The sequence below is a fragment of the Elephas maximus genome, chromosome 24 (assembly GCF_024166365.1).
Source record: "Elephas maximus indicus isolate mEleMax1 chromosome 24, mEleMax1 primary haplotype, whole genome shotgun sequence".
Taxonomy (NCBI): domain Eukaryota; kingdom Metazoa; phylum Chordata; class Mammalia; order Proboscidea; family Elephantidae; genus Elephas; species Elephas maximus.
In genome coordinates, this window is record NC_064842.1 from 21,836,653 (window position 1) to 21,853,810 (window position 17,158).

General features: G+C 38.2%; 1 protein-coding gene across 1 annotated transcript in view; it reads left to right on the plus strand.

The window, feature by feature from the left end:
* Window positions 1–17,158, plus strand: part of PLD5 (phospholipase D family member 5) — a 420,765-nt gene that overhangs the window by 160,092 nt on the left and 243,515 nt on the right. The window contains exon 2 of the mRNA XM_049868546.1: window positions 7,838–7,974. Coding sequence (XP_049724503.1) covers window positions 7,838–7,974 — 137 coding nt within the window. The remainder of the gene's footprint in view (window positions 1–7,837; window positions 7,975–17,158) is intronic.

Here is a 17,158-nt window from a genome sequence, read left to right on the forward strand (position 1 = left end):
GTTTTGTAAAAATAGTGATATTTTCCTATAATAGGGAAGCCCTTTCAGTGTCATTGGGAGAACTCTAGTAGGCATGAAAAATATGCACACTGTAGATTTAATGATTCATCTTTCAGTTAAAGGCAGGCTGAAGTAGATAGAAGACAACTGAAAGAAGAAAATTGAGAAATTCTGTACCCTGTTGAGATTATGACCCTTGCAGACTGTTGCACTTTCCTTTTCAAAGAATAAGCATCAAATAAATATCTGTTAAATAAAGCTACATAGTGCCTTGATTTTCTGTATAGTGCATCACTAAATAGTAGGACATAAAAAAATTAATTGTTAAAAGTTTAGTTTGTAAGAAAAGTAGTTTTTTAATTTAACTTGGGGTTATTAAAATAAAATTTTGTATTTAACTTCCAATAAAATTAATAAAAATATCTTTTCTGAATAATCTCAAAGACATATTAAAAAATTCATTTAACTCTTATTGAAAACCCACAGAAAAAGACTAATCCTTAGCATTAGACACTTAAATTATTTTATTTGAAACAAAGACTTTTTTTAATTATAAGAAAAGTTGGAATGAATGGGGATTTGTCTAGGTTGTGTGTTTATTAAATGTTATCATGGTATTTATCAATTAGGCTAAACTTCAGATATTTGTTTTAATTGGTTTTACAAATTGCTTATGAACAAGGAATGCAAATGTAATTTGAGAACCTAGCAATCAGGCAGACACTATTCTTGCTTTTCAGTGTGATTGTTATCACACTACTTCTAGGACTGAATCACAATAATATGCAGTCTCGTGCAGTCTCCACTAAAAAGGAGTAGTGGTGGTTTTTCTGTGGTTTTCAATAGAAACACCACCTAGTCAGAATTCAAAAGTAGCCACAATACTCAGGGTCCCAAGAGGCCGAAGTCTCCATCTTTTGGCTTAGACTCGTTCTGAGTTATTCATTCCCTGAGTAGTTTAGTTTTACTCATGGTGGGTGAGGAGAGCTTAAACCAACCTTACATTCCTGGGATAAACCTCACTTGGTCATGGCGTTTTATCCTTTATATATACTCTGGGTTTGATTTGCTAAAATTTGTTAAGAATTTTTTCATCTGTGTTTGTTAGGGATATTGGTCTGTAGTTTTGTGTGTGTGTGTGTGTGTGTGTGTATTTTCTTGTGAAGTCTTTGTCTAGTTTTGGTATCAGAGTAATGCTTACCTCATAGAATGAATTGGGAAAATTGTCCCTCTCTTCTATTTTCTGAAAGACTTTGTGATAATTGGTATTACTTGTTTCTGAGATGTTTGATAGAATTCACCAATGAAGTCGTCTGAGCCAAGAATTTTCTTCATAGGAAGATTTTTAGATAAAAGCTTATTTTCTTTAATTGATACTAGGTTATTCAGGTTATCTATTTCTTCTTGACTGAGCTTTGGTAATTTGTATCTTGCAATAAGTTTGTCCATTTCGTCTATATTGTCAAATTTCTTGACATAAATTTGCTCATAATATTCCCTTATTATCCTTTTATATTCCGTAGTATTTGTAGTGATGTCTCATCTCTCATACCAGGTATTTGTAATATCTGCAAATAACAGATTTTTTTTTCCTTTTCTTCATAGCTAAAAGTTTATCAATTTTATTCATCTTCTCACAGAACCAGACTTTGGTTTCACTGATATTTGTTTTGTTTTTCTGTTTTCTCTTTGAGTCCTGCTCTTTATTTTCATTTTTCTACTTATTTTGAGTTTAACTTGCTGTTTTTACTTTCTCGTTTCTTAAGATGGAAATTTAGGTCACTGGAGACCTTTTTTTTTTTCCTAATAAAGTCGTTTGGTGCTATAAATTGCCCTGTGGTGTCTTTTGCTCCATCATAAATTTTAATATATTGTGTTTCATTTTCATTCAGTTCAAAATTCTTTCTATTTTCCTTTCATTTCTACTTTGACTCAAAGGTTATGTAAAGCTTTTTATTCAGTTTCTAAATATTTGAGGATTTTTCTGGAGAACTTTCAGTTATTAGTTTCTAATTCGATTTTGGTCAGAGAACATACTTTGTGTGACTCAAATTCTTTTAACATTGTTGACCCTTGTTGTATGGCCCAGAATATGGTCTATTTTAGTCAGCATTCCATGTACATTCAAATAAAGGTGTGTTTCCCTAGTTTTTTTTAATAGAGTGTTCTATAAATGTCAGTTAGGTCAAGTTGTTTGATAGCGTTGTTTAAGTCTTCTATATATATATTAATTTTCTGTTGATTTGTTCTATCCATTAACGAGAGAGGTTTTGAAATCTCTGAATAGTTGTAGTTTTGCCTATTTCTCCTTGCAATTCTATTAGCTTTTTCGTTCTACATATTTTGAAGTTCTCTTATTAGGTTCATACTTATTATGTACTCCTGATAAATTTACCCTTTTTTAATATGAAATGACCCAGTTTATCCCTGATAATATTTTTTATTTGAAATATACTTTGTCTAATATTAATATTACCATTCTTTCTTTTTATTAAAATTAACATGATATGTCTTTCTCTATTCTTTTACTTTTGTCTTATTTGTGCCTTTATATTTCAAGTGGATTCCAGAATGTAGCCATTATCCAGGGCTTGATAAGTCACCTGCTGAGATTTCCCTGCGTCTTCTGGGTGATCTGTTTTCCCTGGTCTGGGAACATGTCTAGGAAACAGGCCTGGGCACATGTCTAGAAACTCAAATGGGAACCCATCTAGGGTAATGGGGAAATCCTGTTGTTGTTGTTGTTAGGTACCATCGACTTGATTTTGACTCCTACTGATCCCATGTGATAGAGTAGAACTGGCCCCATAGGATTTTCTAGGTTAAAAAAAAAAAAAAAAAATTTTTTTTTTTTTTTTTTAATCTTTACGGGAGCAGGTCACCAGGTCTTTCTCCCACAGAGCTATTGGGTAGGTTCAAACTGCCAACCTTTCTGTTAGCAGCTAAGCACTTAACCATTGCACCACCAAGGCTCCTTTAGGGAAATCCTGCAGGCCCAGAAATGCCATTGTCTCCACATGTTAGGCCAAGTGTTCAACCTTCATATCCACATGAATGGACTGCGATTCAATTTTATGAACTAAATGATAGTAGTAATAATAATAAATTCATAGTTAAAATTAGGTAGAGATGAAGTCAAGGAAAAAAAAAAAAAGGAAGAAATTTGGATCCACAAAGCAGGTTTAGAGATTTCATACTTAGAGACCTGAATAAATCTGACTTTCTCCAGCTAGCTGTGTCATCTTGGTTAGCTTAATAACCAAATGTCTCAGTTCTAGTTTGCACATTGTTCACATGGAGAGTAATTGTACTAGAACTTCACACTTTGTATGTATTAAGAGCTGCATACATAAAAATAGTTATTTTTTCAGACCTGGCTGTGAATTTGTCTTAAAAGCTTGGCAAGGTAAATAAATGAAAAACTATATAATTAATTTTAATTTTTGTAAATTTACATGCAAAAAATAGGCATATGGGTGAAAACTGCTTTTAAGAGCTTATCAAATGGTATAAAAGACCAACTTGGACATATATAGTACTTCTATTCTCAACTTTAATACTGCTTCCCTGTTTAGAGGCCATGTATCTCTATTTGAGGTAAAATGAATAGGATAATGATATAAGTATTTCCACTGTTAGCATAATTAGGTTTATTTCTTGATCAAGCAAGAGATTCTTTTTTGTTTGCCTGTGAGCTCCAATGAGATATACAAATTGGAGTAACACTAGCCAAAAACATTTCAGATTTTGTTTTCTCTTAATAGATGAAATCATCAATGAATTTTAGGCTGGAATCATGATTATGGGTTCTCCTTGAAATGGTGCTTCCCTCAATTTAATTAAATAAAAAACAAAAAAGTGCTTTAAATTGATTTCTGAGTATCTCAAATGACCTTTAAGGATTCAAAATGAATAACCCTCTTGGAAACCTAGAATTTGGTCTCATTTATGAGGCTCTTTTCCTATCATTTGAACAGAATCTTTCATTTTTGATGAAGGGAAATATATGAAGCTAAGGAAAGTAATGGTATGATCTTACAGTGTTATATTTCATTGTTCCAAGGAGACATTTTAAAATGAATGTCAGAGCTTGAACTTCTCCTCTTTGGAAAATTAAAACAAAAATAAGTAGCTCAATTGTTCATTGTAATAGAATTTCATAAAATAGAATGAAATTAATAAAAGTTAATAGAAATCTGTGAGAGTTATTACATCCAAGTACTTACAATAGTACCCAAATTAGCTAGGGTTGTCATCATTGTTGTTGTAGATTAAAGGTTTAGTATTAACTTAACTGAATTCCTGGGTGGTGCAAACGAATAATGTATTTTCTACTAACCAAAGGCTGGAATTTCATGTCCGCCTAGCGGTGCCTGGAACAAAAGGCCTGACGATCTACTTCTGAAACATCACCCTTCGAAAACCTTATGGAAAACAGTTCTACTCTGACACACATGGGTTGCCATGAGTCAGTGTCGACTCAACAGCGACCGGTTTTTGGTGTATTAACTTCGTAGCAGTCATTCTTTCATCAAGTACCCATTACGGGCTTGACACTGTTCAAGGAAATAAGGTGTGCTTATGGCTGCTCTCCTCCGGATTCTTTCTGAGTTGAAGTTTAATTATATTGTTCTGGGCTTCTAGACTGAATTACTGTAAAAAAAAATTACTGTAGGAGTCTTTAAACCTTCCTAAAAGCTTTTTTTTGTTTGCTTTTGTTGACAAATTCTAGGGTAAATGAATAAAGTGAAAAGAGATGTTTAATCATTTTTTTCACTTATAAAGTTTTTTTTTTTTAAGCCTTTTAGAGTAAAAGAAAAAAAGCACATGCAAAAAGCAGAATGTAAAACTTCATATATAGAGTGATACCAATTTTATCAGGTTGTTAAAAGTAGGTAGATGTAGTATTGGAAAGAACTAGAACAAAATTGATGGTGAGTATGTCTGAGAGAGATTATGGGTGATTTATTTTCTATTTTTATATGACATGTTTTTCAAACTAGTTCACATCAAACATTTTCTGATTATACCAATGACATATATCATTAAAATAAATGAAAAATAAAGGCCAGGAGAAAGCTATTTCAAAACAGGAAAAAAAAAAACTATTTAAAACTATTTTTAAGCCTAAAAAAGGGAAAATAAATAACAAGATTTACATTTATATGATTAGGATGTATTTATCATGATGCTTTTAATATTTGGAAATGAACTACTAATGGTAAGTGAGTCTGAAGGATGAGCATGCATTAAGCAGAGTTTAGTGCAGATGGTATTTTGGGCACTGGTTCTCAAAGTGTAGCTCCTGGACTAACAGTAGCAACATCACCTGGGAACTTGTTGCAAATACAAATGTATTAACAACAGCAAGTATTCATTTAGTTCTCTCTATTTTTCATGAACTAGCCTAAGGACATATAGTATCTTGTTTAATTTAACTCTACAATAACCCCCTAAGGTAGTTGCTATTATTATCTCCATTTCATAAGCAAGGAAACTGAGGCACAAAGGCTAAATAACTTGCCAAAGAGCCCGCAATCAGTAAGTAGCAGAATCCAAGCACTTTGGCTCCAAAGACTGAGCCCTCAACCACCTCACTGTGCTGCCTCCTAAAAATGAAATCAGTGAGGAATTGGGAATGAATGGAAAATAAATGGGCAAAATGAGTGCATAATTCATTCTACAGAGTTTATATAGTGGCTGAACACTGCCCATGAAAATCCTTCTCGTTCCGGGAGAAAGTACACAACAGTGAATTACAGACTTGTAATCACCAAACCATGGCAACAAACCAATTACCAGGAAGATCACAACAGAGCCTTAAGAGAAACTTCTTATGTGACTCCTCATAAGGGCTCTGCCTCTTGGGAGTATGCCATTTGATATTCATTTTTCATTGGTTTAAACAATAATTATTTATTGACTACCTTCTATTTGTTAGGCATTGTGCTGGGTGCTGGGAGATAGAAAGAATAAATCATAATCCATGTGTTAAAGCTAACCAAGGTCTAGCTAATTGCTAACAGAGCAATGGTTGCATCTTCCTTTGCCTTTCCCCGCTTCATCTTTAAGTACCGAGTAAAAGAAGACCATAGGACAGGCAGGAATGGGCTTAGAATGAGGTTCTCATGGGAGATGAGTCCTGAGGGAGAATTAGAAAACACGAAAAGAAGCAGCCATTTGATCACAGAAACACTGTTGATTCCTTTGACTTTACTACATACACCTTTCTCTGTAATCTGTAATCTGAGGCCGCCTCTGGATGAACTGTGTTCTGAGCTCTGGGAAGTACCCTGGGCTCTGTGGAGATCATGTGGCTATAGTGATAAAAGGCAGGAGAATGGTAGGAGGAGGCAGAGCCAGCAGGTTTCAACAAAGCCTGAATTGTATGTATGTATTTGTGTATATGGATGTGTATATAAATATATATATAAATAAAACCAGTTGTCATTGAATCAGTTCTGAATCATGGTGACCCCATGTGTGTCAGAGTAGAACTGTACTCCATGGAGTTTTCAATGGCTGATTTTATTTGTTTTTCAGAAGTAGATCACCAGGCTTTTCTTCTGAGGTGCCTCTGGGTGAACTCAAAACTCTAACTTTTTGGTTAGCCTAAGTGTGTGTGTGTGTGTGCACGTGTGTGTATGTGTGTATAGTCAGAGAGATAGAGCCCTGGTGGTGCAGTGGTTAAGAGCTATGGCTGCTAACCAAGAGGTTGGCAGTTTGACTGTACCAGCCACTCTTTGGAAACCTTATGGGGTGGTTCTACTCTGTTCTATAGAGCTGCTATGAGTCGCAGTCAACTTGACAGCAAAAGGCTTGATTTTTGGTTTATATACATGCACATATATATATATGCACGTTAGAGTATCTGTGTATCTCCCATCACTAAAGTATAACCTGTCTGCCTAGTCAAAGATCACCCCTCCCCCGGTCTTTAAATAACCCCTGGAAGCTGTACTTAAACCTTTTGTTTTTGCCCTTTCTCCTCTTTTCCCCACCCGGATTTATCTAATAGAGGGAAAGCAAGCAAAACTGTCCCAGTACCCATGGCTCCTGCCTAAGAATCATGGCTTTGTCTCCTGCCACCTTTGGCCATCAACCCCTAGAGATAGGGATGTCCCAAATTATAACACATGGGCCTAAAGATAAGGACATGAGTGACTTTGACCATCTAAACCTTAGACATGTGTTTCTAACTGTAAGTCATATCAAGAGTATGAATGTTCACTATGTTCGTGTTCAGTGTTTTGAAATGAACTGTGTCAGCTAAGTAGCTCTTATTTAGATTCATCTCTCTGCTAACCCCCTAGAGAAGCTGATCAAAATACAGAACTCATGTCGAAGACCCAGGGGCAGCTGCTCAGAAACCATCACCATATACATCTTAGAGCAAGACAAGAGATGCAATGCAAGAGGATAAACAGTTTGAGTACAATTTGCGTTGAGGTTGGAAGGTGGTGGCAATGATAAGGGACAGAACAATTATTGAGCAACCCTGTGTTTCACTTGTAATTTGAAATAATGGATGCTTAGTGATCTCTTCTGGACCGCTCTTGACTAGGAAGAAGAAGAGCAACCTAGTTCGGAAGTCTTGGTATTACACTTGAATTAGTTAACAGGTTCTACCATATTTAGTAGGAATGTGAAGGCTGTGTTGAAGAATAAGCTTAAAGATCTTGTACATTTTCACCCAGAGAACAGTCTTCTCTGACAGTGATGAAAGTAATCGTATCCCAAAGGATTTTACATGGAATTTTGAAGAGCTGTCAAATCTTGAGTTTCCTCGACGAAAGCTGCGCCACTGACTTTTCTTTACCTTCTTTATCTCTTCCAGTCTCAGCAGAGGTGCATCGTGATCTTTGCACTGGTGTGCTGCTTCGCCATTCTGGTTGCGTTGATATTTTCAGCTGTGGACATCGTGGGAGAGGATGAGGATGGACTCTCAGAAAAAAATTGTCAAAATAAATGTCGGTAAGAGGTAACAAACAAAAATTCTCTTTCAGGGGGTGGGTGAGAAAATCCAAAAGGGCCAGCACTAGCTGGGAGAAAAATGCCATAATCACGTGATCATCCAGTTCCCCCATGGGTTCAGCTGAGGCATAACTATCTGTCCGCTGATGCTCTTAATTTCAGACCAAGGGAAGAAATATGAGTAATGAGTTAGCTTACCTTACAATTTGGGCATATTCTATGCAGAGGGGTGGTAGACAAAATGAAATTTCATACCAGCCTGCATTTCAGGAGTCTTCTGTGTATGAGGTGTTTGTTTGTTTCATGATGAGCCTGACAAAAATGGGTGCCCCAATGGACAAAGAACGCTGTGCTGGTTGTTGCGTCAAATGGACGTTAAACGCACATCTCAGGAAAAATTCCGAAGTAAGATTAGGAATTAAATGAATGAAATAAACATATATATCAGAAGACATGGGTCACTCAAATATGCCCCAATTTGTTTTTCATCTAGAAATTGCAACAACTTTGGTGTTATATTTCTCTAGTATGTCTCTTTGGTTACATTAAATTCCATTTCTCTGTTGCCATTCCTCTGAGTGGCTTAGCCATCACTGCATGGTTTTAACTCCATAAATCTCCTTATCCAACTCTTTTCTGTGCTCCCTCTTTTTTTTCAGGGTGTGAGTGTGAGTGTGTGTGTATAAAAGTACCAAGAAGGGTCAAATAGGTAAGAAGCCTGTTTTTACATATGCATTGCTTGCAAAGCTGAAGGTGACCACACAATTAAATAGCAATTATGAATTAGAGTTTATAATGGGTTTAAATTGTATCTTTTTTCTGGTAAAAATCATTAGTATAAGTGCTCCTCATTTTCAGCTTAAAATCAACAACTACCTGGTAAAGCGTATGTGAGTTTTTATCCTGAATATGTACCTTGAAGGTGAATGTTCTAGACAGAAAATATCCAGAAAAGACAATAGGCTTTGTTTTGTTTTTTCTTTTAACCCATGATACATCATATTCCAGTTACCAAGCAACAGTTTTATACAGAACAGAGCATACAAGAGAGAAATCAGTATTTAAATTTTATCCCTTTGTGTTAGAAAAAGTGCTTCATAAGTATATTTACTTCCCAGGCTGAAATTGGGAGAAAAATTGTGTTTGAATTATAGGAAAAGCAATAAACAAGAGTAGACTGTCATCATCTTCCCCCAATACTCCATCCGCACCTTGTGTTAATCCTGTCCCTTGTCAAATATAAACACTCTGTGGGTAAGGGGCCAAGGACCTGGATTTATTGAGTGGAAATGCTCTGCCTCTCTCTCTCACCTCACCTGATACTGAAGGCTGCTGGGTACTTTATATGTCAAAACCCAGCACCTAGAAAGCAATTTTGTGGAGGTTAGAATGATAGCAACTTCCTTAAGACAAAATACGCAGCACATTTCACCACAAATTACCAGGCGATAGTGGTTTTTAAACGAAAATGAGGGACTCTTAGAATTACGCTTCTTTTCACTTGGAGGAAAATGTGATTCGATCTCATTTTTACTTTTAACTCCTACAACTGGAATTTGGATCTAGTTATTTCTTCCATTTCAATCAGTAGCTAAATTCTGATGACGGCACACTGCCTTCCCCTCCATTTAGAACCTTACCTACTCTTCTGCTTCCTTTTCTCTGGGGAGTTAGAATCGACACCCTGGTTACTAGATGTTACTCCTATATCCAGCCATCTATTCCAGAACTTTTAGTCCTCTCAGTATCTTTCCTCTCTTCTGCAGCCTCTTCCTCTCTCTTCTGCATTTCTGTTTTCCTACGTTCTCAGCTATTTCAATAAGTGTCTCTTGTATGTCTGCCCTGTAACTGGTACCTGGCTTTAGCTTAATCTTGTCCAAAGGAAGCCTCTGCTGCTTTTCCTCTCTCCAGCTCATAGGACTGTGTTCTTACAACAGCAATCCATTTCTCAGACCATTGTTCTGCCATCATCTCTGGATCATTCTCATTTTAATTTGATGACTTTTTTTTTTTGTCATTTACAACCCCCTCCACCCTTATCATCATAGACATCATCTCCTAAATTCCAGGACTCTCTTCCACCTCCTTCTGTGCTGACTACAGATCTCTCAACAATCAGTCCCATCCCTTGCCATCATCCTTAGTGACTCCAAACTTACTTCCCAATACCCTAACCTTACCATTTTTAACCACCTCAAAACAATAGATCTAATGCCCACTCCACCTGTCACCAGCCAACAAACTACTCCTTTTCCAAGTTTGCCTAATGTAGTGAAAAACCATGGACTTTGAAATCAGAAAGATGTGTATTCAACCCTCTACTCTACCACTTACTGACTCTGTAAACCTGAGCAAGATACTAATTTAATGAATAAATTTGTTGCCTATTTGCTGAGCACCAACGGACTGAACAAGAGTTAAAATAAAACAAAACAAAAAAAACCAATTGCTGCAGTCGACTCATATTCATGGAGACCCCACATGTGTCCAAGTAGAACTGTGCTCCATAGGATTTTCAATGACTTATTTTTCAGAAGTAGATCTCTAGGCTTTTCTTCCAAGGTGCCTTTGGGTGGATGTGAACCTCTAACCTTTCGGTTAGCAGCTGAGGGCGTTTACCATTTGTACCACTCACAGACATGGAACAAGGAGTTACAGCCCAGTTCATGAGCCAGGCCATGGCAATACACTGTGGTTAGAACCTCAATGTAAATAGCAGAGGGGATTTGGGGAGCAGCCTGACATAGTGATAAGGGCAAACGTGGCCTGGACTCCTCTCCTCCCCAGTGGGTTACTAAGACTATTTTATTTTTGTTTCCCTTAAAAATGGTAGATTAAAAAATCCATTTCACAGGGTTTCATGAGGATTCAGTAAATTGTATAAATCCCTAGCAAAGTATTAGGAAACTCAAACAATATATAAATGTTAGTTCTCTCCCAGAAGAGCCTGAAAATCCTCCTTCTCTATTTATAGCTTCCTGTAGAGTAGTGGTTAAGTGCTACGGCTGCTAACCCAAGGGTCAGCAGTTCAAATCCACCAGGTGCTCCTTGGAAACTCTTTGGGACAGTTCTACTCTGTCCTATAGGGTCACTATGAGTCGGAATCGACTTGACGGCACTGGGTTTCTGGGTTATTCTTCCTATTCCTCAATCCTGATTTTAGTCTTCAGTTCTCTAAACTCTTGCATTATTATCTGCCCCTTTTCTTTTAATTTTCTTCTTACCTGTTGCTATGTACCATGATTAGTTGCCTCCATGATGCTTCCAGCAGCATCCTGAGGTCTTACCTGCCTCCTTGGATTTTTTGCCTCAGCCACACTGCCAGTTCTTAAACTGATTGATTCTGGGTTCCACCTATCCTTGCCCTTGGGCCAACTTCAGCAATTGACTCAATCCTCCAACACCCTGTATAGCAGAGTGAGCTTCATTATTTTTCAGTCCTAAGTTCCTACTGGCAGTGATAAAAACCAAACCCATTGCCATCAAGTCAATTCCGACTAATAACAACCCTATAGGACAGAGTAGAACTGCCCGGTAGGCTCTCCAAGGAGTGGCTGGTGGATTCAAACTGCCAACCTTTTGGTTAGCAGCCTGAGCTCTTAACCACTGCGCTACCTGGCAATGATACTCCCAGTAAAAGAGGAGAGGTGATTTGAAGATGAACTTCCACCCACTGAGTATACTGGTGCTGTTTTAGGCCAGTAGGAAAAACCATGGGTCTACAGAAGCTCTCTAGCATGCTAGTCTTTGTATACCCTGGTGCCTCCACATGTCTGTCACTTTGTTGTACTGTGGGGGCTTGCATGTTACTGTGATGGTGGAAGCTATGCCACTGGTATTCAAATCCCAGCAAAGTGACCCATGGCAGACAGGTCTCAGCTGAGCTTCCAGACTAAGACTGGGAGAAGGAGCCTGTGGTCTACATCTGAAAAATATTAACCAGTGAAAACCTTATGAAAAACAGCACAACATTGTCTGATATAGTGCCAGAAGATGAGCCCCTCAGGTTGGAAGGTACTCAAAATATGACTGGGGAAGAGCTGCCTCCCCAGAGGAGAGTCGACCTTAATGACGTGAATGGAATAAAGCTTTCGGGATCTTCATTTGCTAATGTGGCATGACTCAAAATGAGAAGAAACAGCTTCAAATATCCATTAATAATTGGAACCTGGAATGTACAAAGCATGAATCTAGGAAAAATGGAAATCATCAAAAAATGAAATGGGACACATAAAGATCCATATCCTAGGCATCAGTGAGCTGAAATGACTGGTATTGGCCATTTTTAATTGGACAATAATATGGTCTACTATGCCGGGAATGACAACTTGAAGAGGAATAATGTTGCATTCATTGTCAAAAAGAACATTTCAAGATCTACCCTGAAGTACAATGCTGTCAGTGGTAGGATAATATCCACATGCCTACAAAGAAGACCAGTTAATATGATTATTATTCAAATTTATGCACCAACCATTAAGGCCAAAGATGAAGAAATTGAAGATTTTTACCAACTTCTGCAGTCTGGGATTGATCAAACATGCAATCAGGTTGCATTGATAATTACCTGTGATTGGAATGCTAAAGTTGGAAACAAAGAAGAAGGATCGGTAGTTGGAAAATATAGCTTTGGTGATAGAAACAATCCCGGAGATTGCATGATTGAATTTTGCAAGACCAGTGACTTCTTCATTGTAAATACCTTTTTTCACCAACATAAATGGTGACTATATACATGGACATCGCCAGATGGAATACACAGGAATCAAATTCACTACATTTGTGGAAAAAGTCAATGGAAAATATCAATCAGCACAAGGCAAGGGGCCGGCTTCAGAACAGACCATCAATTGCTCACATGCAAGTTCAAGTTGAATCTGAAGAAAATTAGAACAAGTCTATGAGAGCCAAACTATGACCTTGATTATATCCCACCTGAATTTAGAGACCATCAAGAATAGATTTGATGGACTGAACACTAATGACGAAGACCAGACGAGCTGTGGAATGACATCAAGGACGTCATACATGAAGAAAGCAAAAGGTCATTAAATAGACTGGAAAGAAAGAAAAGACCCAAATGGATGTCAGAAGAGACTCTGAAAGTTGCTCTTGAAAGTCAAGTAGCTAAAGCAAAAGGAAAAAATGGTGACGTAAAAGAGGTGAAAAGAAGATTTCAAAGGCTGGCTCAAGAAGACAAAGTAAAGTATTATAATGACACGTGCAGAGACCTGGAGATAGATAACCAAGAGAGAAGAACACACTTGGCATTTCTCAAGCTGAAAGAACTGAAGGAAAAATTCAGGCCTTGAATTGCAATATTGAAGGATTCTACAGGGAAGATATGAAACGATGCAGGAAACATCAAACGAAGATGAAGGAATACACAGAGACACTATACAAAAAATAATTGCTCTATGTTCAACCATTTCAGGAAGTACCATACGATCAGGAACTGATGGCACCAAAGGAAGAAGTCCAAGCTGCACTGAAGGCATTGGTGAAAAGCAAGACTCCAGGAATTGATGGAATACCAATTGAGATATTTAAACAAACGAATGCATCACTGGAAGTGCTCACTTATCTATGCCAAGAAATTTGGAAGACAGCTATCTAGCCAACAGACTGAAAGAGATCCATATTTATGCTGGTTCCCAAGAAAGGTGATCCAACAGAATGTGGAAATTATCAAATAATATCATTAATAACACATGCCAGTAAAATTTTGCTGAAGATCATTCAAAAGTGGCTGCGGTAGTATATCAATGGGGACCTGCCAGAAATTCAAGCTGGTTTCAGAAGAGACATGCAACCAGGGATAACATTGCTGATGTCAGACGGATCCTGGCTGAAAGCAGAGAATACCAGAAAGAGGTTTACCTATGTGTTATTGACTGTGCAGAGGCATTCGACTGTGGATCGTAACAAATTATGGATAACATTTCAAAGAATGGGAATTCCCAAACACTTAATTGTGCTCGTGAGGAACCTGTACATAGATCAAGAGGCAGTCATTCAAACAGAACAAGGGGATACTGCGTGGTTTAAAGTCAAGAAAGGTGTGCATCAGGATTATATCCTTTCACCATACTTACTCGGATTATTGCTAAGCAAATAATCCGAGAAGCTGGACTATATGAAGAAGAACGGGGCATCAGGATTGGAGGAAGACTCATTAACAACCTGCTGTATGCAGATGATACAACCTTGCTTGATGAAAGTGAAGAGGACTTGAAGCACTTACTGATGAAGATCAAAGACTACAGCCTTCAGTACGGAAGAAGATAAAAATCCCTACAACCAGACCAATAAGCAACAGCTTGATAAACAGAGAAAAGATTGAAGTTGTCAAGGATTTCATTTTACTTGGATCCACAATCAAAACCCGTGGAAGCAGCAGTCAAGAAATCAAAGGACTTATTGCATTGGGCAAGTCTGCTGCAAAAAACCTCTTTAAAGTGTTAAAAAGCAAAGATGTTACCTTGAAGACTAAGGTCCAGTTGATCCAAGCCATGGTGTTTTCAGTCACTTCATATGCATGCGAAACCTGGATGATGAATAATGAAGACCAAAGAAGAATTGACACCTTTGAATTGTGGTGTTGGCACAGGATATTGAATATACCATGGACTGCCAAAAGAACAAACAAATCTGTTTTGGAAGAAATACAGCCAGAATGCCCCTTAGAAGCAAGGATGGCAAGACCGCATGTCACAAGCTTTGGACATGTTAACAGAAGGGACAAGTCCCTGGAGAAGGACATCATGCTTGGTAAATTAGAGGGTCAACGAAAAAGAGGAAGACCCTCAATGAGATGGATTGACACGGTGGTTGCAACAATGGGATCAAACATAACAATGAATGTGAAGATGGCACGGGAGCTTGCAGTGTTTCATTCCATTTAACGTAGATAGGGTTGCTAAGAGTCTGATCCAACTTGACGGCACCTAACAACAATGACATACACTGGTGGGAGCCCTGGTGATGTAGTGTTTAAGAACTCAGCTGCTAACCAAAAGATCAGCGGTTCAAATCCACCAGCTGCTCCTCTGAAACCCTATGGGGCAGTTCTACTGTGTCCTATAAGGTCACTATGAGTTGGAATCAACTTAATGGCAATGGGTTTCGCTTTGGTATACCCTGGTGGCACAGTCATTAAAGCAATAGACTGCTAACCAAGAGGTCAGTGGTTTGAAACCACGAGCAGCTCCAGGGGAGAAAGAGTGGTAGTCTCTTTCCGTACAGCCTCAGAACCCTATGGAATCACTATGAGTCAGAATCAGCTCTAAGGCAGTGGAATACAAAATGCAAGGTGCCCTGGTGGAGCAGTGGTTAAGTGCTCAGGCTGCTAATGGAAAGGTCAGTAGTTTGAGCCCACCAGCCATTCCATGAGAGACAGATGTGGCAGTCCGCTTTCGTAAAGATTACAGCCTAGGAAACCCCATGGGGCAGTTCTACCCTGTCCTACAAGGTCACTATTAGTCGAAATCGACTTGAGGGCATCAGGTTTCGTTTTTCAATTTCATACAAAATGCAGATTCTTCCCCTTATGACCTCATCCTATGAGCTGGAATTGACGGCAATGGATTTGGTTTTTTTTATGGTAACCTCTCCAGGGAGTTCCTGGGTGATGAAAATAGTTAACAGGCCCAGCTGATAACCAGAGATTCCTCTGAAGAAAGGCCTGGTGATCTCATTCCAAAAAAATCAGGCACTCAAGAGCCTGTGGAGCACGGTTCTATCTGACACACCCGGCGTTGCCATGAGTCTAGCTGACTCAAAGCACCTGGAACTGGAAACCTACAGACGCCCTGTAGACTTTACCTACAGGTGGTGCTAACTAGATCACATGATTTAAAAAAAACTATTGATGCTCATCTTCTAATTCCTAGTTATATTTGCTTTGCTTCCATACAGTTTTCTCTTCATGCTTTTCCCCTTGTAATATCATTATCATAAAGAATGCGGCTTATTCAGCTCAACTTTTGCTGAGATCGTATCACTTCGTAATGAGACTCCCTCTGTGTCTGTAGCTCTCCTCACTCCTGAAGTTGCCATAATACAGAGCATTCCACCATCTGTCAGTGTCTTCTCACTGTTTTGACATCCTCGCCCCAGTATCTCATCCTGTACACACTCTTTTCTAAATATATTACTTTAATCCACCTTATTTCTACTATCCTCCCTACCTTTCCACCCTCCCATAGATTCCACCTCTGAATCATATTGCGCACTCAGTTTCCCCAACTTCTACATGTATCTTTCTAAAAACTTTATCTCTCTATTAATGTATCCTGTTTGTGATTTTTTTCCTAACTTATTTTGATTCTTTTCCCCCTTGTATTATTTTGCTGCTATGATACTGTTCTAAGAGTAAAATGATATTCTTAATTATTGTAATCCCCGTGTGAAAAATACCAAGTGCCCCAAATCCATCTTCCTCGGTGCCTTTTAGCCAGCCTCAACTGTCATGCCCAAAAACAAGATCTTTTGACCTCAGTAAATGACATTGACCTATTTCTTTGTCTCTTTGTCCTGGGTTTCTTTGTACTCTCTTCATCATTTCCCAGAGTGTTTTTATTGCTGGCTCAGTTCCCATTCATTTAAACTTCCATGTCACTTGGCTACCTCAGTGGGTGGAAAGCGAGTTCCCTCGTTCCTGTTATATTTCAGGAGGTGCTGGGCAGCACTGGACAATTAGATTACTCACATCCTGTGGTTTGGCTATTTTGTGATTCACCAGTACTACTAATTATAATTCTGTAGCATTCTTGAAAGTTTGAAGTGTGAAGTTTCTTTTCTCTCCTTTTTTTTGAGTGAAGCAGGTTTTAATACAGCATTTTGTGGGGAGAAGACAACAAGGTCATACAAATGGAAGATAGCAGAGTCATCTCAAACCCTAAAGTCAGGTGTTTGCGTACCTGAAGGGAGATCCCTGTCTCTTGGTTTTAGAGCGGCAGCGCTTTTCCAGTCTGTACCCTCACCCCGGGATTCTTCATTTTACCATTCACTCTATTTTTTTTAATTGTGCTTTAGATGAAGGTTAACAGAGCAAATTAGTTTCTCTTTAAATAATTAATACACATATTGTTTTCTGACATTGGTTACCAACCCCGTGACATGTCAAACTCTCCCCTTCTTGACCTTGGGTTTCCCATTTCCATTTGTCCAGCTTTCCTGTCCC